General features: G+C 42.5%; 1 protein-coding gene across 1 annotated transcript in view; it reads left to right on the top strand.

The window, feature by feature from the left end:
- The window catches only part of SLC27A2 (solute carrier family 27 member 2), a 237,274-nt gene that overhangs the window by 192,306 nt on the left and 21,691 nt on the right, over window positions 1–23,277 (top strand). The window contains exon 9 of the mRNA XM_030189601.1: window positions 11,549–11,646. Within this exon, the coding sequence (XP_030045461.1) occupies window positions 11,549–11,646 (98 nt within the window). The remainder of the gene's footprint in view (window positions 1–11,548; window positions 11,647–23,277) is intronic.

Raw genomic sequence — 23,277 nt, 5'->3', positions numbered from 1 at the left:
ACTGCTTCTGTTTCCAAGGGAACCCAACAGAACTGCTTCCATCCCCGTGAGATCCACGGGGTTACTGTGAACCCTGTTCCCGTGCAGGTCTCTAACTCTGTGGCCACCTGTATCTCACCCTTATTCCTTGGGATTCTATATATTGTGCAGAAATCAGAGTATTTCATAACAATGCACCTAACTTAATGTTAAGCTAATCAGCGTTGATAATTAGATGTTAAGCAATTATCAGACTAATTAGCATTAATTAGAATTTACATGCACTACTTGCTAAGCATATTCTGTAATGTGGTGCACATAAACTTTAAGTCGTATAGTTGAAAGTGGGCGTGGTTATGGGAGTAGAATGGGTGGGTCATGAGCGTTTCTAAAATCTATGAGCATTATTGTAGAATACACTTGGGCGGCACCTAATTTAGGCTTGTTTTATTTATTTATTCATGACATTTATACCCCACATTAGCCCAAAATAGACTCAAGTTCAATATTGCTTACACACAAAGAATAAAGTGAATAAAACATAATAATATACAGAATATAACACAAGTTCAAGAAGCAAATCAATACATGTGCAGTAAGTAACCAGGAATTTATACTACCTCAAGAACAAACAAATAATTAAGGGTAGATAGGTGACAGCATAATTAGGCAGGACTAGATGGGAAACGAGATTAAGAAAAGGGTGTGGGTAAAATTCAAATAGAGTTATTTGTATTCAGAAAGGCCAGACTGAAGAAATGTGTTTTTAGAAGACTTCTAAAAGTTAGGTAATCATCTGTAAACTTGATTGTTTAGGAAGAGAATTCCAAATTTTGGTGCCTTCATAGGAGAAATTAGCAGAGTGAATTGTTTTATATATCACATTCTTACAGATAGGAAAATGTAAGACAAGATATTTTTAAGAATAATGAAACAGCATTACGAGGGGGCTTGAACAAACAGAATTAGGTGAATGAAAACGTATAATTTGAAAAATATTCCTTCTCCATAACCAATATAGCTCATATAAAAGAGGAGTGGCTTTGGCAAAGCAAGGAGATCTACATATAGGATGAGCTGCAGTATTTTGAGCTGTTTTAAATTTTTTGAGAAGACCACCTTTAAGTCCAGCATAGATGGAATTGCAATAGTTGAATTTGGTGAGGACAAGGGATTGAACCAAAGCACAAAAGATAGATTTAGAGAAAAATGGCCTCAATCTCTTTAGCTTCCAAAGTGAGTGAAAGACACTCAAGGTCAACTTAGAGACTTAGTTTTCAAGGGTGAGGAAATAATCTATTGTGACTCCCAAGATTTTCATTGATGATTCAAGAGAATAGGCTTTGTTCTTACTAGTAAAATTACTAAGATTCATAGGATGGTGTGGGTTAGTTATAATTAGAAATTTAGTTTTATCCGTATTAAGTTTTAGTTTGAAATTAGAAGTCATAAGTACATAAGTATTGCCATACTGGGAAAGACCAAAGGTCCATCGAGCCCAGCATCCTATTTCCAACAGTGGCCAATCCAGGTCACAAATACCTAGCAAGATCCCAAAAAAGTACAAAACATTTTATACTGCTTATCCCAGAAATAGTGAATTTTCCCCGTCCATTTAATAAGTCTATGGACTTTTCCTTTAGGAACCCGTCCAAACCTTTTTTAAACTCCACCAAGCTAACTGCCTTTACCACATTCTCTGGCAACGAATTCCAGAGTTTAATTACATGTTGAGTGAAGAAATTTTTTCTCCGATTCATTTTAAATTTACTACATTGCAGCTTCATCGCATGCCCCCTAGTTCTAGTGTTTTTGGAAAGCGTAAAAACACACTTCACATCTACCCGTTCAACTCCATTTTATAGACCTCTATCATATCTCCCCTCAACCACCTTTTCTCCAAGCTGAAGAGCCCTAGCCGCTTTAGCCTTTCCTCATAGGGAAGTTGTCCTATCCCCTTTATCATTTTCGTCGCCCTTCTCTGCACCTTTTCTAATTCCAGTATATCTTTTTTGAGATGCAGCAACCAGATTTGAACACAATATTCAAGGTGTGGTCGCACCATGGAGTGATACAATGGCATTATAACATCCTCATTTTTGTTTTCCATTCCTTCCCTAATAATACCTAACATTATATTTGCTTTCTTAGCCGCAGCAGCACACTGAGCAGAAGGTTTCAATGTATCATCAACGACGACACATAGATCCCTTTCTTGGTCCGTGACTCCTAACGTGGAACCCTGCATGACGTAGCTATAATCTGGGTTCCTCTTTCCCACATGCATCACTTTGCACTTGTTCACATTAAACGTCATTTGCCATTTAGACGCCCCGTCTCGTAAGGTCCTCTTGTAATTTTTCACAATTCTCCCATGCTTTAACAACTTTGAAGTCCATGATTCCTTAAGTTTTATCCCTAGACTAATCATGTGAGTTATGTCAAGTAATTCGTTAAAGAATCTCTCTATATAAAAAGCAACACCAACGTTCTATGAAGCCTCCAGCCGGAAGTGTGAAGGGGGCGAGATATCCGGTTTCCCTATGAGTGTCTGCCCCGCCCTCTCTGTAACACAGTCAGTGAAGGAAAACAGCAGAGCACGAAATCAAATCGCTGGCTCTGTAACAGTGAAGGACTCAGAGGGGGGAGGGGAGAGAGGCCAGAGGGCAGGGACACACACACTCCCACATGCACACAGAACAAAACATTGCTAGCCCCCGTTTCATTTGCATCAGAAACGGGGCTTTTTTACTAGTGGGATATAAATGGTGACATCATCAGCATATATGTATGTCGAAAGACCATGTTTTTGTAAAAGATGACCAAGAGGTATCATCATAATGTTAAACAAGATGGGGGGGAAGGGGAACCCTGAAGGACCCCACGGCCAGGAGACCAAGTGGAAGAAAGTACACCTGATTGTTTGACTTCATGCAACCTAAATCTTAAGAAGCCAGAAAACCATTTCAGGACAACTCAGTGGTGTGCTGGAGCTGGTTGTTAAAGTAGCTACTTTAACAACTGGCTCCCAAAATTTGGGCTCTGGTCCCCATCTGGCAATGTCGACGTCGTCCCCTGTGGCTTTGGGCATCTTCTCACACCGACACATGCGGCACTTCTTCTCTTGTTTCTCCTCCTCCCCCTCAACCTCTCTTCTTTAGCTTCGCGCGAACCCGCGCTTAACACTGCTTAAAAAAAAATTTAACACGTCAGCAGGAACAGGCTGCTTCAGCCAATCCCAGGGGCCTTTCTTCAGCCCTCAGGGGCGGAACACGCTGAAGGAAGGCCCCTGGGATTCGCTGAAGCAGCCTGTTCCTGCTGACGTGTTAACACTGCTTAAAAAAAATTAAACGGAGAAGACGGGCAAGAGCGAGAGGCAAGAAAGTGCGAGGGGAGAGAGTAGAGAGGTGCTGCTTGGGAGGGGCAGGGGAGAGAAGAGAATCTCTCTAAAACGCTCAAGAGATTTGCCAAATCCCAATGCAAACTAGATATCTGCCCAAACAACCTCATGAAATCAGCCCCTCAACAATTCATAATAGACCTAACTAACCACATGAATTTCATGCTACAAAACGGACTTTTCCCAAAAGAAAAAGGAAACATTCTACTCACCCCAATACCCAAAGACAAAAAGAAAAACACAAGCGAAATAACAAACTACAGACCAGTAGCATCTATACCACTAATAACTAAAATAACCGAAGGGATGGTTACCAAACAACTCACAAACTACCTCAACAAGTTCTCCATACTACACGACTCCCAATCAGGATTCCGGTCAAATCATAGCACAGAAACAGTGTTAATTACCCTAATGACCAAATTCAAACAAATGATTGCAACCGGCACCAATATACTCCTACTACAATTTGACACATCAAGTGCCTTTGATATGGTAGACCACGAAATCCTATTACACATTCTCGAATACTTTGGCATCGGAGGTAATGTTCTAAACTGGTTCAAGGGGTTCTTAACCTCACGTTCATATCAAGTCACATCAAACTCAACTACGTCAGCTGCATGGACACCTGATTGTGGAGTACCGCAAGGATCCCCCCTCTCACCAACTATTTTCAATCTAATGATGACCCCCCTGGCAAAACTTTTATCTAACCATAACCTTAATCCACATATATATGCCGATGATGTAACGATATATATACCATTCAAAAAAGACATCACTACTACTACTACTACTACTATTAAGCATTTCTATAGCGCTACAAGGCATACGCAGCGCTGCACAAACATAGAAGAAAGACAGTCCCTGCTCAAAGAGCTTACAATCTAATAGACAAAAAATAAATAAAGTAAGCAAATCAAATCAATGAAATCTCTAACGAAATCAGCCAAAGTCTACACATCATGAATACCTGGGCAGATGCATTCCGACTGAAACTGAATACAGAAAAACTAAATGCCTCATACTTACCTCCCAATACAACATGAATAAATTTACCGCCATCAACACACCTAAACTAAATCTGCCAATCTCAGAAACCTTGAAAATCCTTGGAGTCACTATCGACCGCCACCTAACTCTCGAGACTCATGCGAACAACACAACAAAAAAAATGTTCTACTCCATGTGGAAACTGAAAAGAATTAGACCATTCTTTCCAAGATCTGTCTTCCGCAGTCTAGTGCAATCACTCGTACTCAGTCACCTGGACTATTGCAACTCATTATATGCAGGATGCAAGGAACAAATACTGAAGAAACTTCAAACAGCCCAGAATACAGCAGCCAGACTCATCTTCGGAAAACCAAAATACGAAAATGCAAAATCCTTACGGGAGAAACTACACTGGCTACCACTCAAGGACCGCATCACTTTTAAAGTATGCACCTTAGTCCACAAAATCATTCACGGTGAAGCCCCTACATACATGCCCGACCTAATTGACCTGCCACCCAGAAACGCTAAAAGATCGTCCCGAACCTTCCTCAATCTCCATTTCCCTAAGTGCAAAGGCATAAAATACAAAGCACTGCACGGATCGATTTTCACATACATGAGCACACAATTCTGGAATACACTACCACGCAGCCTGAAAATGACCTACGAACTGACCGACTTCCGCAAACTACTAAAGACTTATCTCTTCGAGAAAATCTACGGCAAGGATCAAAACACATAAAGCCCATACAATCTCATAGACACGCACCAATACACTCTCTGAACCTCTACTCCCGCGCTCTCACCACTCTTAAACCCTACCCACAGATAAAATTGTCAGACCTCCCTGTTCCTTCGATAATGTTTTGCCCCCCTCTCAACTCACCCCTGTTATATTCCACTGTTCTATCCCCTAAGAATATCCTGAATTTACTCTGTCTTATATAATGTAACCCATAATTGTACTGCAACCAATTGCCCTTCCATCTTTTACAATGTATTGTAAGCCACACTGAGCCCGCAAATAGGTGGGAAAATGTGGGATACAAATGCAAATAAATAAATAAATAAAAATCGCTGGGCATGGTTGGCTGGAGGGGGGGGCGGGGAGCGATGAGAATCGATGGGTATGGGTGGCTGGATGGGGGGGCAGGGGAGAGAAGAGAATCGATGGGTATCAGTGGCTGGAGGGGGGCAGGGGAGAGAAGAGAATCGATGGATAGAGGGGAGCAGGGGAGAGAAGAGAATTGCTGATATGGATGGATGGAGGGAGGGCAGGGGAGAGTTGCTGGACATGGGTGGATGGAGGGGAGGGCAGAGGAGAGAGGAGAGTTGCTGGGCATGGGTGGACGGAGGGGAGGGCAGGGGGGAGAGGAGGGATGCTGGACATGGGTGGAGAAGAGGGAGGGAGAGAGAAGAAATGCTGGGCATGGATGGAGGGGAGTGAGGGAAAAGGAAGAGAGGAGAAAAACATATGGATGAAGAAAATAGGCAGAAGCTGGATCCACTGGACAGTCAAGTCTGCGGAGGACCCAGCTTTTACTTACGGATGTAGGACAAGAAATGAAGAAGAAAGGCGAAAGTAAAGAAATAAATGGAAAGGAAGCCCTGGAAACAGAGTTAAGAGGACAGATAGCAGCAGAATCGGATACTGGGCCAGCAAGTCACCAGACAACAAAGGTGGAAAAAAATCATTTTATTTTCATTATAGTGTTTGGAATATGTCCACTTTGAGAATCAGGTGCTCAACATTAAAAGTTTATATTTACTTATTTATGGCATTTTATCTCACATTAAACATGAATTAGATTGGAACCTGGGATCATTTAATTTTTTTTCCTGGAGTAATGCATTGCCCCCCCCCCCCCCCCCCCCCCAGGCTCTCTCCCTGGCTATAGCCAGCTCTGCAATTTGGGGGGGGGGCACAGAGGTGGACTGGGGAGAGAGCCTGTTGTTAAACATTTACCAGCACACCACTGGGACAACTCCACAGATTCCGTAATAGTCAACAATATTTAAAAGAATATTATGATCAACAGTATCAAAGGCACTAGATAGATCAAATTGAAATATCAATATTTTGTTGCTAAAACTTAATTCTTTCCTAACGTTAGCTAAGAGGATAATAAGCACAGTTTCTGTACTGTAAGAGAGCCTAAAACCAGATTGTGAACTATGCAAAATGGCATGAAGCTGGAGATACTCCGTAAGTTGGTGCATGACATGTCCTTCCATTACTTTAACAAGAAGAGGAATTGAGGCTACTGGTCTATAGTTGGAATCTAAACTTAGGCTAGTTTGAGTATTTTAAGGTATAGGAGTCAAAATGATATTGCCATTGTCAGAGGGAAAGAAACCTTGAGACAACATCAAAATAAGATTCGATTGCAAATGATGTAAGAATAAATCAGGAGATGACTTGAGATACGTAGGTCACATATCAAGCAGACAATGTGAATTTGTGTATTTGCATAAAGCATGATTGACCTGATCAGTAGTGATTGGATAAAAAACAGACCAGATTCTATCTGCTTGAGAATGAGGCAGTAAAGGATCATGTAAGTAGAGGAAATGGTCTATAGATGAAGGGGTATTGTTAAGTTGTAGTCTGATTTTAGATATTTTCTGTTTAAAAAAGTAGTCAAGTGGTCGGCAGTAGGTGTGTGATCAGTTGAATTGGTTATTAGTTGAGTGTTCAATAAACTATAAACTAATGAGTAAAGTTTCCTCAGGTTGACTACTGTATCACCAATGAATTTGGAATAAAAGGAGGTTTTCACTTTGGAGATCATTTCAAGTGATCCATTGCTCAATGGATTTGTCCTTAGCCCAAATTCTCTCCTGTCTCCTGCATTTACATTTCATTTGTAAAAGATCATCATTGGACTAGACCATTATTAAATTGAACTTGGGGAAAATCTACTATTTCTGGGATAAGCAGCATAAAATGTTTTGTACTTTTTGGGGGGATCTTGCCAGGTATTTGTGACCTGGACTGGCCACTGTTGGAAACAGGATGCTGGGCTTGATGGACCTTTGGTCTGTCCCAGTATGGCAGTACTTTTTTACTTATTAACCAAGGAGATGATCTTTTCAGATGATATTTGACAGTCACAGGGAATGGTTTGAGGTAAGTAATGCACTGAATGACTCATTGGACCAGAATTTTAAAAGGTCAATTTTACTTCTAGTTTTAAAGAAATATAACAAATTTCAGGATTTGGAATGACAATTAATTTTCTTCCAGTGCAATTTAAAAAAGAGGCTACTGTGATCTGACCAAGGTATTGGGGTTCAATGAAAATCTGAGATGAAAAAAGTAGTTGAGTCTGTAAATTTAGTTGCTAATACCAGTGGCTTTGCGAGGGCAGCTAACACCCGGGGCGGGTCGCCGCTGCGCACCCCCCCCCCCCCCCCGGGTGCAGCGCGACGCACCCTCCCCCCTCTGTAGCGCAACACCCCCCCCCCCCCGCCCGCCCGCGAGAACATATCTGGAAGGCGGTGAGGGGCGGGTGGGAGGGCCTATCCGCCGAGTGCACGCCGCTGGAGGGGGTGTCGGCGCCTCACTGGTTCCTTGCTCTCTCTGCCCCGGAACAGGAAGTAACCTGTTCCGGGGCAGAGAGAGCAAGGAACCAGCGAGGCGCCGACACCCCCCAGCGGCGTGCACCCGGGGCGGACCGCCCCACCCCCCCCCCCCTTCCTACGCCACTGGCTAATACATCTAATTGATGGCCTTTAACATGAGAGGACATTCCGTTGAAAAGCGAGAATTGCCAAACATTAAGGAATTCTAGGAAATTCTTGGTGTATTGGTTGGTAATGTTGTCAAGATATAAATTAACATCTCCAACCATTATGATATTATCATTATTAATATATGCATTGGAGATGAATTTGGTAAGATCAGCCTCAACTAAGTTCCAACAGTTAGGAGGATGATATAACATTAGAAGGCAGATAGGTTTAAATAAAGAATTGCAAGATAGAGAACAAGTAGCAATTTCCAGATTAGAAGATTGAAATTCAGAGATCGTTTTTACCCCAAATAAAGATTTATAGATGATAACTATAAACCACCTCCCCCTTTTTTAGCTCTAGGGAAATGAAGAACGGAATAACTGGGTGGGCATACATCGAGAATAATAGGATCATCTTTTAATTTGCATCAATCTTTAATAATTACAGCTTTGTTAACAACCGATCGAGCATTGACATAACCTAGTTACAGAGGAAAAATAAGAACAAGTAAATTTGCTTGATAGTGGGACTTTAATCAAACAGGTTTCCGTGCACACCACAGTACAGAAACTGCTCTTTTAGGGAATACCACTTCTATTCAGTATCAATTAGATTCTAACAATCCAGTTGTTATGCTGTCTCTTGATTTATCTGCGGCCTGTGATTTGGTAGATCATGACATCCTTTTAAACAGACTGCACCACTTAGATGTTTGTGATACTGCTTTTGCCTGGTTCCAGTCATACCTTTCTAACAGATCTTATGTAGTCCGGTTCCAGAATGAAACCTCTCTAACTTTTGATATACAATCAGGAGTCCCGCAGGGCTCCATCCTATCCCCAATGTTATTCAGTATCTTCATGGCACCCTTCCTGACCCCTGGCCCAATCTTTTGTCCAATCTTTAGGTTTCATGGCTTTCATCTAAGCTGATGTTATTCAACTCCTGCACCCACTAGGTTCTCTTTCTACTAATTGGATTTCTGACATCAATGTTAAGCTGACCAAACTTGCTGTATGGCTTAATAGCAGTAGGCTTATTCTCAACCCTGAGAAGTCCAAACACATTCGAATTCCCCACATTCCATTTTCCCATAGCCTTTAGTCCTTCTATCAGTAGCGGTTCCCCAGCATTCAACTGTGAAGATATTGGGGGTGACCTAGGATGAGACATTATCCTTTGAACCACAGATTCATGCTGATGTTTCTTTCGTCTGAGACAAATAAGATCAATCCAATCTTTGATTCACCTTCATGCATTAAATATCCTGATCCACTCCTTTATCATATCTCAACTTGATTACTGTAACACCCTATACAATGGTCTCAATTGCAAAGCTGTCCATCGTCTCCAGCTTGTGCAGAACACTGCTATGAAATTGATTACTGGTTCAAGGAAATTTGATCATGTTACCCACTTCTTCTGGAAGCGCATTGGCTTCCCATCAGGCACAGAATCACATACTAAACTATGCTTTTATTTCATAAAATCAAAATGTCAGGCAAACCTCAATATCTCTATCATTATTACAGAAGGTTTTGGAGCTTTTTTTTAGTATGATGTTTAGTAGAAGGCACAATGTTCGGATTGTTGTGATTCAAATAGCTAGGAGCAAAACCAGAGAGATTCCTTTGGTGATATTGGTAACCAATATTCAGAATAATATCTTGTCGAATATATCACTGGGATAGCAAATTAGGAATTAAAACACATTTAACAACACTGAAATTCAAATAATAGAGATATAATACAATGTCATCATAATACTAATACAACATCTAATAATCACACATTAGAACATTCAAATAACATAGCTATCTTACTAATGCTTTTCTACAGAACTGCTTACCATATAGCCAAGGGGCCAAGTGCAGATATATAGATGGGGACAAGACGTGTGGTACAGAGTCAGTTGGAATAAATAAATGGATGGCTAAACTAAAGGCAAGTTCTTTGTACAGCAAGTGTATGAACAAGTGTATAGACATATGCGAGTACATTCAAAATTCCCACCTAAATGTCATTCTGTATGAACACATACATTTTGCATAGCACATACTTTGCAGATGGACATACACAAGGGTGGAACATGGGCAGGACTCAGTTATATATGTGCCTTATAGAATATGGTAAAGCGTGTGTGTACTTTTAGCATGTAGGTGTCCAACTAGCTCTATAGCTGGAGGTCTTGCCTAAATGTTGGAATTAACGTACTAAATCATCCACCTTCAGCCCTGTTATTGGTCCATGTTTCCCACTGGCACAGGAGGAGATGCTGAGCAAAGCTTCATCTACTTCTGTCCACCAAAATAAATCTAGACATTTACCTAGAAAAATGAGGAGTCATTTTATGACCTGATTAAAAACAAACAAATCAAATCAGAAGCTGAACATGAAGAGACTTGCACATTGCAATGAAACCTCTCGTTCCACTTCCTGCCCTATTTTCCCCTAATGATAAAGCTACTGGTTTACTCTTGGGCTGCTTGGAGGCCTGCTGTCTGGCTTAGCTTCACAAAATGAAAACTAGCAGATTGAGAATCTAGTAACGGTAGGCAATGACTCTCAGAATTTCATTCTCCTATTCATGAAGAATGTGCCAAGTATCTGGTCAGTTCTTTAGTAAGTACTTCAGAGTAATAGATCCTGTCCAGTATACCTCAGAAGCGAAAGGCAACTTATACTGAAACACAGCTCTTCAGGATATCGTACATTCCTGACAGGTGTTTCTGAAATAAATAGACACGTGTTTTGTGTGTTGATACGTGGTTTGGAAATTGATGGAATAAATCTGTACTAAGTTATTTGAGGTTCAAAATTACATGACAGAATGTTTCTTGGAAGAGCTCAGATCAGAGCCAACCCATCCATTAGGTGGATTAGACATCCACCTAAGGTGACACAAGTTGGAAGGTGGCACTGGTGCAGCAATTGACTCCAAGGCTTGTCGTGTTCCGCCCCCTCCGAAACAGGAAGTTCAGAAGGGATGGGACATGGCAAGCCTACAGCATGCACTAGCTGTGCTAATTCTTGTTTAGAGACAGTGATGGCCGCAGCGGTGTCACCTTCCAAATTATGCTGTCCTGGAGAGGATCAAGATGGGAAGGGTAACGGGAGGGGAGGGAAGGGAAGGGGAGTTGCTCGACACCTCTGGGGCAAGGAACAGTAGATATTGGACAGTTGGAAAGACAGAGAAGAGGGAGACTGGACATTTGAATGGGGGTAGGAAAGAGGAGATGGTGGACACACAGGGAAGGGCTTTGAGCTGTCTGGGGGAAGGGGAGGGGAGGGGTGCATGGCTGAGGATTTATCTCTGGTGTCAAATAACCTTGGGTTGGCCCTGGCTGAGATATGTCAGAATGAAGCTTTTGTGTCGTGAGTTGAGAGGTATCACATTCTTAATACCTCTTCTTGGGTTTTATTTTTTAGATGGAAGGGCGAAAATGTTGCTACGACCGAAGTTGCAGATGTTGTGGGATTGGTGGAATTTGTCCAAGAAGTTAATGTTTATGGAGTACCTGTGCCAGGTATGAGTCTGGAAACCATTGCATCTAAGACAACCTTGTTCAGATTTATAGATAACCCTATAGAAGGGAATTTTCAAAAGCATTTCTGTGGGTAAAGCAGTAGTCAACAACCCCTCATTCTACAATGTGAAGCCTAAAGTTCAGCATCATTTGTGAGTTTAAATATATAAAATCCTTGCACTTACATGGTATAAGTGCTAGGTGAGCACTCGGCATTATTCTATATATGACATGCCCAACTTACTTAGGGCATAAATGCAAAGAGGGCAGGACCTGTATTTACACATATAACTTACAGGATACTGTATGTTAAACGCTAAAGTGCTCAATTTAGGTGCCTACATTTATGCCTGATAATGACATGGTGTAAGTAGGAAAGCCTAAATATAGGTTCATTGATGCTGACATGCTGGTATTTTATAATGGAATCTTGACACCCAGATACCATTTTAGAATTAGCGCTCAGCAGGCTACATCCTTCTAGCAGTGTTATTTGCTTTGCTAGTCTTGCTATTACTGTGCTTACCTGTTCTGTACAACCAAGCTGTTTTTCTGACTCTTTCTGTGTTGCTGCCCGGAATCGCTGCATGGTGGCGATTCCTATGTGCCCTGAGCCCGCCGACCGGAAGTGATGTCACCAGTATCTTATGGTTGTGGCCGTGCCCTTATGTTCAGACCTACTGTTTCTCTGTATCTAGCTCTGTGACCTCTTCAGTCTGGCTTTTTTCCTGTTGTTCTTCCTATTAGCCAAGCTTCGCTTTGGTCTCCCTGCTTCTGCTTCATTTCCTACTTGTTGACATCAGCAGCCTACTCCTTTATAAGGATCCAGGACGCTTCCCTACGTTGCCTTTGCAACAGGTCTATTTTCCTTTTTCTTGTTGTACTGTTGTGAGGCAACTGGTCTTCTTGTTAATCCTTATCTTTGGGCACAGCCCTGACCTTGTGTGAGTGGTTTTGGTTTGAAACTGTATGGATTACCTTCCTGTTAGGTTTGCTTTCAAGCAAAGCCCTCTTCTGTTTTTGTGTGGGTTGTTCTGGTTTAAACCTGTATGGATTACTTGTCTATTAACTTTGCTCCTCAAGCAAACTCTTGTTCTGTGTGTGGTTCTGGTTTGAACCTGAATAGATTCCTTTCTTGTTTCTAGGCTCTCTAGCTTAAACATGTTTTGTTTCCTTGTGTGGTTTGCCTTGTTACCTTTCACTGTTCAGAGAGCTGGTTGTTGCCAGCCTAGCTGCTTTTCTTGATTACTTTAGTTCCATAGCCTAGCTGCTTCCCTGATTACCTTGCTCCCATGCAGCTGGGTGTACTCTGTCTCTGCCTGCTTTTCCCTTCCTTTCCTGGCTGAGTTCTGGTAAGAACATTGTTGCTTTTTCCGTTTTCCTTTAAACCTTTGACTGCAGTGTAAGCCCTGCTTCTTTCTGATGTATTTTAGAAGCAGCTCTTCCTTTTAGCCTGCTTTAACTCTTGGTGTGCTGGGTCTGTCTTCTGATTCTTGTGAGCATTGACCCTTATCTGATTTGTGTATGTAAAGGCAGCTTTCCCTGTTTGCTTGCTTTTCCCTTTGTCTCTAGTGTCTGTTATTTGACTCTGTGTTACAGCCTTGTGTATTCTTATGAGTGGCTTCCCCGTTACCTTTGAGTCCTGTACTGCCAGCCTTGTGTATTCTTATGAGTGGCTTCCCTTTTCCCTTGAGTGCTGTATGGTACAGCTTAGAGTGTTCCTGTGAGTGGCTTCCCTTTTCCATGAGTGCTGTATAGTACAGCTAGAGTGTTACTGTGAGTGGCTTCCCTTTTCCATGAGTGCTGTATAGTACAGCTAGAGTGTTACTGTGAGTGGCTTCCCTTTTCCATGAGTGCTGTATAGTACAGCTAGAGTGTTACTGTGAGTGGCTTCCCTTTTCCCTGAGTGCTGTATAGTACAGCTAGAGTGTTCCTTCATGAGTGACTTCCCTTTTCCCTGAGTGCTGTATGGTACAGCTGGAGTGTTCCTTCATGAATGGCTTCCCTTATCCTTGAGTGCCATGTGGCACAGCCTTGTGTATTCCTATAAGCAGCTTCCCTTTACCCTTGTGTATTGTGTGGTCAGCCTTGTGTATTCTTATAAGTGGATTCCCCTTACCCTTTTCCCTGAGTGCTGTATGGTACAGCCTAGAGTGTATTCTTATAGTTGGCTACTACTACTACTATTTAGCATTTCTATAGCGCTACAAGGCCATGTGGCACAGCCTTGTGTATTCCTATAAGCAGCTTCCCTTTACCCTTGAGTGCTGCGTGGCCAGCCTTGTGTATTCCTTTGAGTGGCTTCCCTTTTCCCTGAGTGCTGTATGGTACAGCCTAGAGTGTATTCCTATAGTTGGCTCCCCTTTACCCTTGAGTGCTGCGTGGCCAGCCTTGTGTATTCTTATGAGTGGATTCCCCTTATCCTTTTCCCTGAGTGCTGTATGGTACAGCCTAGAGTGTATTCTTATAGTTGGCTCCCCTTTACCCTTGAGTGCTGCGTGGCCAGCCTTGTGTATTCCTTTGAGTGGCTTCCCTTTTCCCTGAGTGCTGTATGGTACAGCCTAGAGTGTATTCCTATATTTGGCTCCCCTTTACCCTTGAGTGCTGCCTTGTGTATTCCTTTGAGTGGCTTCCGTTTTCCCTGAGTGCTGTATGGTGCAACCTAGAGTGTATTCCTATAGTTGGCTCCCCTTTACCCTTGAGTGCTGTGTGGCCAGCCTTGTGTATTCCTATGAGTGGCTTCCCTTATCCTTGAGTTCTGTATGGCATAGCTATGAGTATTCCTTTGTGTGGCCTTGTCTTGAGAGTTCCCTGTGTGCTTTCTGTTTGAGTTCTCTCTCTCTGAGGTTTCTGGTTGTGTTTGAGTGGATTGCTTCTTCTGTATAGCTGTGTCTACTAGCACAGTCCTGTGCATCCTCTCTGTTTGATTCTGTTTAAGTGGGTGGTTGTTCTGTTTGCTGTGACTACTAGCTCAGCTCTGAGCTACCTCTCTGTGTGATGTCTGTTTGATTTGGTTAGGACTATTCATTGATAACTGGGGTTCTAAGCCCAGTCCGGTGCTGCCTTCCTATGTGGTTTTCTTATCTTTTACTCATGGTTCCTACCATGTGAGTCTTGTGGGGTTGTTTCTTCCCCTTCAGTTTATTTGTGCCTGTGTGTAGGGTCTTTTGACCCCTTGTTTGTGGCTCTGTTTAGTGCAGTATATATGCACTGCTTGAGTAGTACTTGCTCAAGAGATTCTGTTCTGTTTCTTTTCCCTTCCCTCTGGTATGATTTGGTTCCAGTTCGGCCGTGAGGCCCGTATGCTTGGACTCTGTACGAGTGGGTTCCAGATTGGCCGTGAGGCCTGCCTGAGTGGTCTATCTCCTTTTTCTGTTGGTGTTCAGATTTGCTCTCTTCCACCGATCGATGCTCTGAAATTTAAACTCACCTCTGACTTTACTATGGATTTTCTTGTACTTTATGATCCCCCACCCCATCAGCTTGTTCATTTACGCTTCTCCAACCCCTATTAACAGACCATTATATAGCTTCTCACAACCCTATAATACTTGGTGATTTTAATTTTCACCCAGATTCAGCTTCTGCCCCCCCCCCCCCCCCCCCCACACACACACACAAGACCTTTTGACCTTATACTCAGATTTAGATCTAAGACAACATATCCAACAACTGACACATGTTGCAGGTCACACACTTGACCTCGTTCTTTCAAATGTCTCTTCACCAATACAACCTTTGCCATGGGCTGACCATTATTTATTTACTTTTACTCTTCCCTTTCAATCTGCCTACACATTCCCTTACACGGAAGCCCGCAGCTCAAGGGATCTTAGCTTACTACTCAAGACCTACTAACGCATGCAGCACAGGTCAAAGTTTGAAATACTTCACTTCTTCCATCCTTAGATTTCCTAGCCCTGATTAAAACACAGTACAAAATAACGCCACACGATACAACAAACCATGGTTCACACGAATCTGACGTCTCATGAGACGTCAACTAAGGCAGGTGGAAAGACATTGGAGATACTTACCATCCCCAACTACCCTATCAAATTACAAAGATACAGAACGATCTTACAAACCACCAAGAAGGCATTCTACACAGAAAACTCAGCTATACTGTATCAAACCACCCCTTATTTAGCTACATTGTCAGTTGCTCAGCTTCCTAAAACTTAGGACTTGGCAGATCACTTTCTTAGCAAGCTCTCCTCCCTAAAAGCCACTTTGCCTCTAACAACAAATGTTGTGAGACCACCAGCCACTGTTCATTCTTTGCTACCCATAAGTAAGGTCTCTATACTTCATTCTCCAAATATCACACAGTTAAACACCATACTCTCGGGAATGAATCTCACTACAATTCCTACAGACCCTCTCCTTTCTCGTTTCCTAAAAACGTTTTTCGATAATTTTAGCCCATATCTACACCATATGATCTCTACAACTTTGTCTTCAGGAATTTCCTGAGGATTGGAAACTTGCAACCATTACACCAAAATTAAAAGATATCACCAAGTCAACAGATAACAATAATTATTGACCAATTGCCAGTCTCCTGTTTCCTATAAAATTTACTGAAAAAATTATTTTTGAACAGTTGCAAGATTTCCTAAATAAAACTAATGCCTTTCATCCACATCAAACAGGTTTCCATGCACACCACAGTATAGAAACTGCTCTTTTGAATTACCATTTTCATTAGATCACAACATCCTTTTAAACAGACTGCACCACGTAGGTGTTTGCGATACTGCTTTTGCCTGGTTCCAGTCATACCTTTCTAACAGATCTTATATAGTCCGGTTCCAGAATGAAACCTCTCTACCTTTTGATATACAATCAGGAGTACCGCAGGGCTTCATCCTATCCCCAATGTTATTCAGTATCTTCATGGTACCCTTCCTGACCCCTGGCCCAATCTTTTGTCCAATCTTTAGGTTTCATGGCTTTCGTCTACGCTGATGATATTCAACTCCTGCACCCACTAGGTTCTCTTTCTCCTAATTGGATTTCTGACATCAATGTTAAGCTGACCCAACTTGCTGTATGGCTTAATAGCAGTAGGCTTATTCTCAACCCTGAGAAGTCCAAACACATTTGAATTCCCCACATTCCATTTTGCCACAGCCTTTAGTCCTTCTATCAGTAGCGGTTCCCCAGCATTCAACTGTGAGGATATTGGGGGTGACCTAGGATTAGACATTATCCTTTGAACCACAGATTCATGCTGTAATCCATAGATGTTTCTTTCATCTGAGACAAATAAGATCAATCCAATCTTTGATTCATCCTCATGCATTAAATATCCTGATCCACTCCTTTATCATATCTCAACTTGATTACTGTAACACCCTATACAATGGTCTCAATTGCAAAGCTGTCCATCATCTCCAGCTTGTGCAGAACACTGCTATGAAATTGATTACTGGTTCAAGGAAATTTGATCACGTTACCCACTTCTTGTGGACGTGCATTGGCTTTCCATCAGACACAGAATCATATACAAAACTATGCTTTTGTTTCATAAAATCAAAATGTCAGTCGAACCTCAATATCTCTCTTGTAATCTGACTCCGTATGTTCCAACACATACACTGCGATCAGCAACATGATCTCTCTTCATTATCCCATCTTTCTGTTAAAGTTTTCATGAACATACATGTTCTATTTTTTCAGTTCAAGTTCCAAAACATTGGAATCTGCTTCCGCAATCACTGAGAGATCAAGTGAATCTCCAGTCATTTAAAACAGAATTAAAAACATTCCTTTTTCATGATGCTTACGTTTAGAACAGCTTTTTATACGCCAACTCCTCATTTTAATTGCGAGTCTGAAATGCAGTGCACCCTACCTTTGTACCTCCCCCGCTGTCCTATCGATATTGTAGTTCTGCCCTTATCCCTTTTGTGTCTATTCTTATGTTTGCTCCCTTCTTATCTCTCTATTTTTTAGTATGTTAGCCACCCAGATGTATTTGGTGATGGACGGGGTAGAAGACTTATAATAAACTTGAAACTTAAGAAATAACCTAAGGAAATACTTCTTTATGGAAAGGGTGGTGAATATATGGAACGGCCTCCTGGTGGAAGTGGCAGAGATGAAAACAGTATCTAAATTCAAAAAAGCTTGGAACTAGTACATATGATTTCTAAAGGAATGATAGGGCAGACTGGATAGGCCATATGGCCTTTATCTGCTTACATTTTTCTCTGTTTCTGGAGTGGAAGAATAACCTAATGGTTAGTGCAGTGCCTTGTCTTTGATTGTAACCTGAGAAAGGCAATATATCAAATCCCATCCCCTTTTTCTTTCTATAAATTGCGCTTAAAAATAGGCGCTGGAAAAGATCAGCGCTAAGCACCATTCTATAAAGGGCATACATGATTTATAGAATAGCACTTTTCAGACTTAGCCTGCTGAAACCTGGTGCAAATCCCAGTGCTCAAGTTCTATAACACAGCGCACAACTTTTTGGAATGCACATAACCTGCTCATGCCCCTCTTATGGGTTGCGTGCTATGGGATTTACGTACATAGCATTATAGAATAGGGCACAAATCCTTATTGGTACTAATTTACATCAATAATTGGTTGTCAGCATCCAATTATTGATGGTCAACAGCTCGTTGGTCAATTAAGTTGCGTACGCATCTCAGATTCATGCCCAAATTTGGGAACCATATATAGAATCCAAGGGTATGTGTGTAAAGTTATGCAGTGATTTTCTGAAATCACTGAAGAGGAAACTACACATCTTCTTTCCTCCTCAAAACTAACTACCTGTTCCTCTGATCCTATTCCCATCCAAAGATCTCCATTCTATCCTCATCCTTCTCGATCTCTCTGCTGCTTTTGACACTGTTGATCACAGCCTACTCCTTGATACGCTGTCCTCACTTGTATTTCAGGGCTCTTTTCTTTCCTGATTTTCTTCTTATCTCTCCCAGCATACTTTTAGTGTACAGTATATTCTGGTGGATCCTCCTCTACTTCTATCCCACTGTCAGTTGGTGTACCTCAGGGATCTGTCCTGGGACCTCTTCTTTTCTCCATCTATACTTCTTCCCTTGGTACTCTGATCTCATTCCATGGTTTTCAGTATCATCTTTACGCTGATGACTCCCAGATCTGCCTCTCCACACCAGAAATCTCAGCCGAAATCCAGGCCAAAGTATCAGCCTATTGCTGTCTGGTTGTCTCAGCTCCATCTGAAACTAAGCATGACCAAGACTGAGCTTCTTATCTTTCCACCTAAACCAACCTCTCCTCTTCCCCCATTCTCTGTTTCTATGGATAACACTCTCATCCTTCCTGTCTAATCAGCTCGTAACCTTGGGGTCATCTTCTACTCCTCCCTCTTCTTCTCTGCACATATTTAGCAGACTGCTAAAACCTGTCTTTTCTTTCTCTATAATATCACCAAAATTCGCCCTTTCCTTTTCTGAGCACACTACCAGAAGCCTCATCCACACTCTTATCACCTCTTGCTTAGACTATTGCAACTTGCTTCTCACAGGTCTCCCACTTAGCCATCTCTCTCCTCTTCAATCTGTTCAAAATTCTGCTGCACGACTAATATTCCGCCAATGTCACTATGCTCATATTAGCCCTCTCCTCAAGTCACTTCACTGGCTTCCTATCCGTTTCCACATACAGTTCAGACTCCTCGTATTGACTTATAAGTGCATTCACTCTGCAGCTCCTCAGTACCTCTCCACTCTCATCTCTCCCTACATTCCTCGCCGGGAACTCCGTTCACTGGATAAATCTCTCTTATTTGCACCCTTCACCTCCACTGCTAACTCCAGACTCTGTTCCTTTTATCTTGCTGCACCATATGCCTGGAATAGACTTCCTGAGCAGGTACATCAAGCTCCAACTCTGGCCGTCTTCAAATCTAAGCTAAAAGCCCACCTTTTTGATGCTGCTTTTATTATTATTTTTTTTTTACATTTGTATCCCACATTTTCCCACCTTTTTGCAGACTCAGTGTGGCTTACATAGTACTGTAAACGGCGTTAGCCTATTCCGGTATGAACAAATAGTGTTTAGTGTTGTTTTGGAAGCAGAAGGAAGCCTGTACAGCCTCTAAGAGCCGATAGTGAGAAAGAAATGTGTGCGCGTTTGAGAAAAAGCAGAAGTAAAAGCGCACAATGGCACCTGTATTTCTGCATTTAAATGTGAGCCTTTCAAAAATGCAAGTCCAAACAGTTTTTAAAACGTTTATTTAAAGGGCAGAAGAATGGTGCCGATGTGAGTTTGCATTTCTGGTTTTGCCTGCGCATGTACACAAGAGCTGCGCTTACCTTGAAACTTTTCTGTGCATGTGCCAGGCACATTCTTTCCCTTGCTTTTGAGTTAGTAGTACACATAAAATTTGAATGCCATTTGCTTTGAGCATTGGAGAGCTAAGTTTCTGTGCTGTTCACGTGTTATGGGGTTTGCACTGCTGGCCTTAGTGCCGGACCTTTGAGCATCGGCACCCTGATTAGCAAACACAAACCTGCTTATAATCGAAAGAGAAAAACGCCTATATTGTGACCCAAATCGGGAGATAGACGTTTATCTCCCAAAAACGAATAAAGCGGTATAATCAAAAGCCGAATTTGGACGTTTTCAACTGCACTCCGTCGCGGATGCGGACAACGTTGATGGGGGCGTGTCGAAGGCGTGGTGAAGGTGGAACTGGGGTGTGGTTATCTGCCGATCAGAGATGGGCGCCTTTCGCCGATAATGGAAAAAAAATATGCGTTTTTAGCGAGAATTTAGGGCACTTTTCATGGACCCTGTTTTTCCACGAATAAGGCCCCAAAAAGTGCCCTAAATGACCAGATGACCACTGGAGGGAATCGGGGATGACCTCCCCTGACTCCCCCAGTGGTCACGAACCCCCTCCCACCACAAAATATGCCGTTTCACAACTTTTTATTTTCACCCTCAAATGTCATACCCACCTCCCTGGCAGCAGTATGCAGGTCACTGGAGCAGTGGACTTCAGGCAGGTGGACCCAGGCTCATCCCCCCCCCCCCCCCACCTGTTACACTTGTGCTGGTAAATGGGAGCCCTCCAAACCGCCCCCCCAAACCCACTGTACCCACGTGTAGGTGCCCCCCTTCACCCCTTAGGGCTATAGTAATGGTGTAGACTTGTGGGCAGTGGGTTTTGAGGGGGATTTTGGGGGCTCAACACCCAAGGGAAGGGTGCTATGCACCTGGGAGCTGTTTTTCCTTTTTTGTTTTTGTAAAAGTGCCCCCTAGGGTGCCCGGTTGGTGTCCTGGCATGTGAGGTGGACCGGTGCAGTACGAATCCTGGCCCCTCCCACGAATAAATGTCTTGGAGTTATTCGTTTTTGAGCTGGGCGTTTTCGGTTTCCATTATCGCTGAAAAACAAAAACGCCCAGCTCAAAAAAAGATAAACGTCCATGTTTTTTCGAAAATACGATTCGGTCCGCCCCTTCACGGACCCGTTCTCGGAGATAAACGCCCATGGAGATAGGCGTTTCTGTTCGATTATGCCCCTCAAAGTATTCCTCATCTTTTAATCTGTCTAGAGAATGCCCCCATGCTTCTGACTCTCACTTTGATATAACTTTCTCAAGATATATCCAGCTTCAAAATAAGTTAATCTTAGATCTTGTCCTATGATACTAACATGAGGCATAGTTATTGTTTAAGAAAGGAGCTACTGACAAAAGCTCCCATCTAGGCTGGGAAATCATGGCTCTTATTTTTAGCAGAAAGAAGGCCATCTTGGGCCTATGGGTCCTCCATTCTCCTTGCTTATTTTGAGAGTAGATGAGAAACTCCTGCCTGCCCTGTTAACTAGTTAGACACTCTGTTTGCACAGCCTGTACATTCTATGCCCAAACTTGCCAAAAGTAGACCCCCTATCTTCTTTAAACAAAGGGCATTAATTCTATAATGGTCGGTGAACCTTCTTTTACCCAGTTGTTCCAACCAACTGCTTCTTTTCTGTCTCTGTCCCTCGCCTGTCTGGGAGGTATTTTTACAGGGGCCTGCTCATTCCATGGAGACTCCCTTCTCTAACAGGGGTGCAAGGGGTCAAGAGGAGGCATTATCCCACCAAGTCTGCTTCATTAAATATTTATCTAAGCTCATTAAAAGTGTGGTTGAGGACATTCCTGCACAGTCTATTAATCGTCCATCTATTGACACCTCCCCCATCCTCCCTCTCTCCTCCCTCTTAGCCCTTTATCTGCAGCAGAGGAGCCCAGATCTCTCTACAATAGGACCATCTGTTTCTGCTGTGTTTTTCCCTTCTTACATGCTGAGAGATAAAGGGGGGGTGAGGCCATTATCCATCATGCTTTCCCCTCACAGCTAAGCACGATAAACTAGGATAAGCATGAGATAATAGGGGGTTTATTTCTGGATGGGAAAGAAGGAGGATGACTCCAGGTGAGCCTGTCCTGGTTGGTTAACTCCTGCATCTTGCAGTTTCTCAGTATCTGACTCAAGTGTGAAAATTCATGGCTCAGTTGCCTAACCCTTATTCACTTGTTCATAACCCTTATTTTATCATCCTCACTTTAATATTCCCTTATCTCTTATTTGTCCTGTTTGTCTGTCCTAATTAGATTGCGAGCTCTGTCGAGCAGAGACTGTCTCTTCATGTTCAAGTGTACAGCGCTGCGTACGTCTAGTAGCGCTTTAGAAATGATAAGTAGTAGTAGTAGCATATATAGCCTGTGCATTTGGTAACTTTACCCAGGATGGGTGGAAACATTACTGGGGGCAGAGTTAGAGAGGCATTTTTATGTATGCGTGTACTTTTGAAAGTTCAGTCATGTGTGTATAAATGGATCTGGAAAATATGTGCATGGTTAAGAGTAGGTATAAACAAATTCCATGGAGTAATTTTTCAAAGCAGGTGGGCTTGGGTGGGCCAGGGCCCACCCATTTATGGCTCAGGCCCACCCAACAGTAGCACATGTTTAGTGGTAACTGGTGGGAATCCCAAGCTCCCCCTGATGGTAACGAAAATGCTACTCTCCACAACACCAGCACCTGTGCATGCACAGTTTTCAGTGCATGCCTGCTGCCAAAGTGGAAAGAAGCGTTTTCCCACCAGCTGAGATAATTTTTTTTGGGGAGGGGGTGGGGAGAACACTTGGTGCCCACCCAATTCTTGCCTAGGCCCACCCAAAATCTGTTGTCTGGCTACGCCCCTGACATACATACTCTCATTTTGTGCTGAAGTTTGCACAGGCAAAAAAATATGCAGTTACTCTTTAAATGTATGTGCATTTATAAAAGTGATCCCATAATGGCTATGTACTGGGTCTTACTTACCAAAACAAAGCTGACTTAGTCAGTTGTTTACCAGTTTGGCTGTTTTCTCTCTATGTGTATGTGTAGAGAGAAAGAGATTTGTTTTTTAAGTTTGATGACCAGGAAGTCAAATTAACAATAGCACCACCAGTGCCAAGACCTAGGGCCATGATTACAAGGCTCCAGAAAAAAATCCTGGTCTTTGGCTCCCAGCCAATAAGTGTTGCTACAAAAATACCTTGGAATGGATATAAAATGGTTAGTTACAAATAAAGGCTGCTGACACCTCATCCCTGTTCTTCTGACTAAGTTTGAAGCCTAGAGAATCA

This window comes from Microcaecilia unicolor, chromosome 1, assembly GCF_901765095.1.
Source record: "Microcaecilia unicolor chromosome 1, aMicUni1.1, whole genome shotgun sequence".
Taxonomy (NCBI): Eukaryota; Metazoa; Chordata; class Amphibia; order Gymnophiona; family Siphonopidae; genus Microcaecilia; species Microcaecilia unicolor.
Note: the sequence above shows the minus strand (reverse complement) of the source record. Positions and strands in the feature narration are given on the sequence as shown.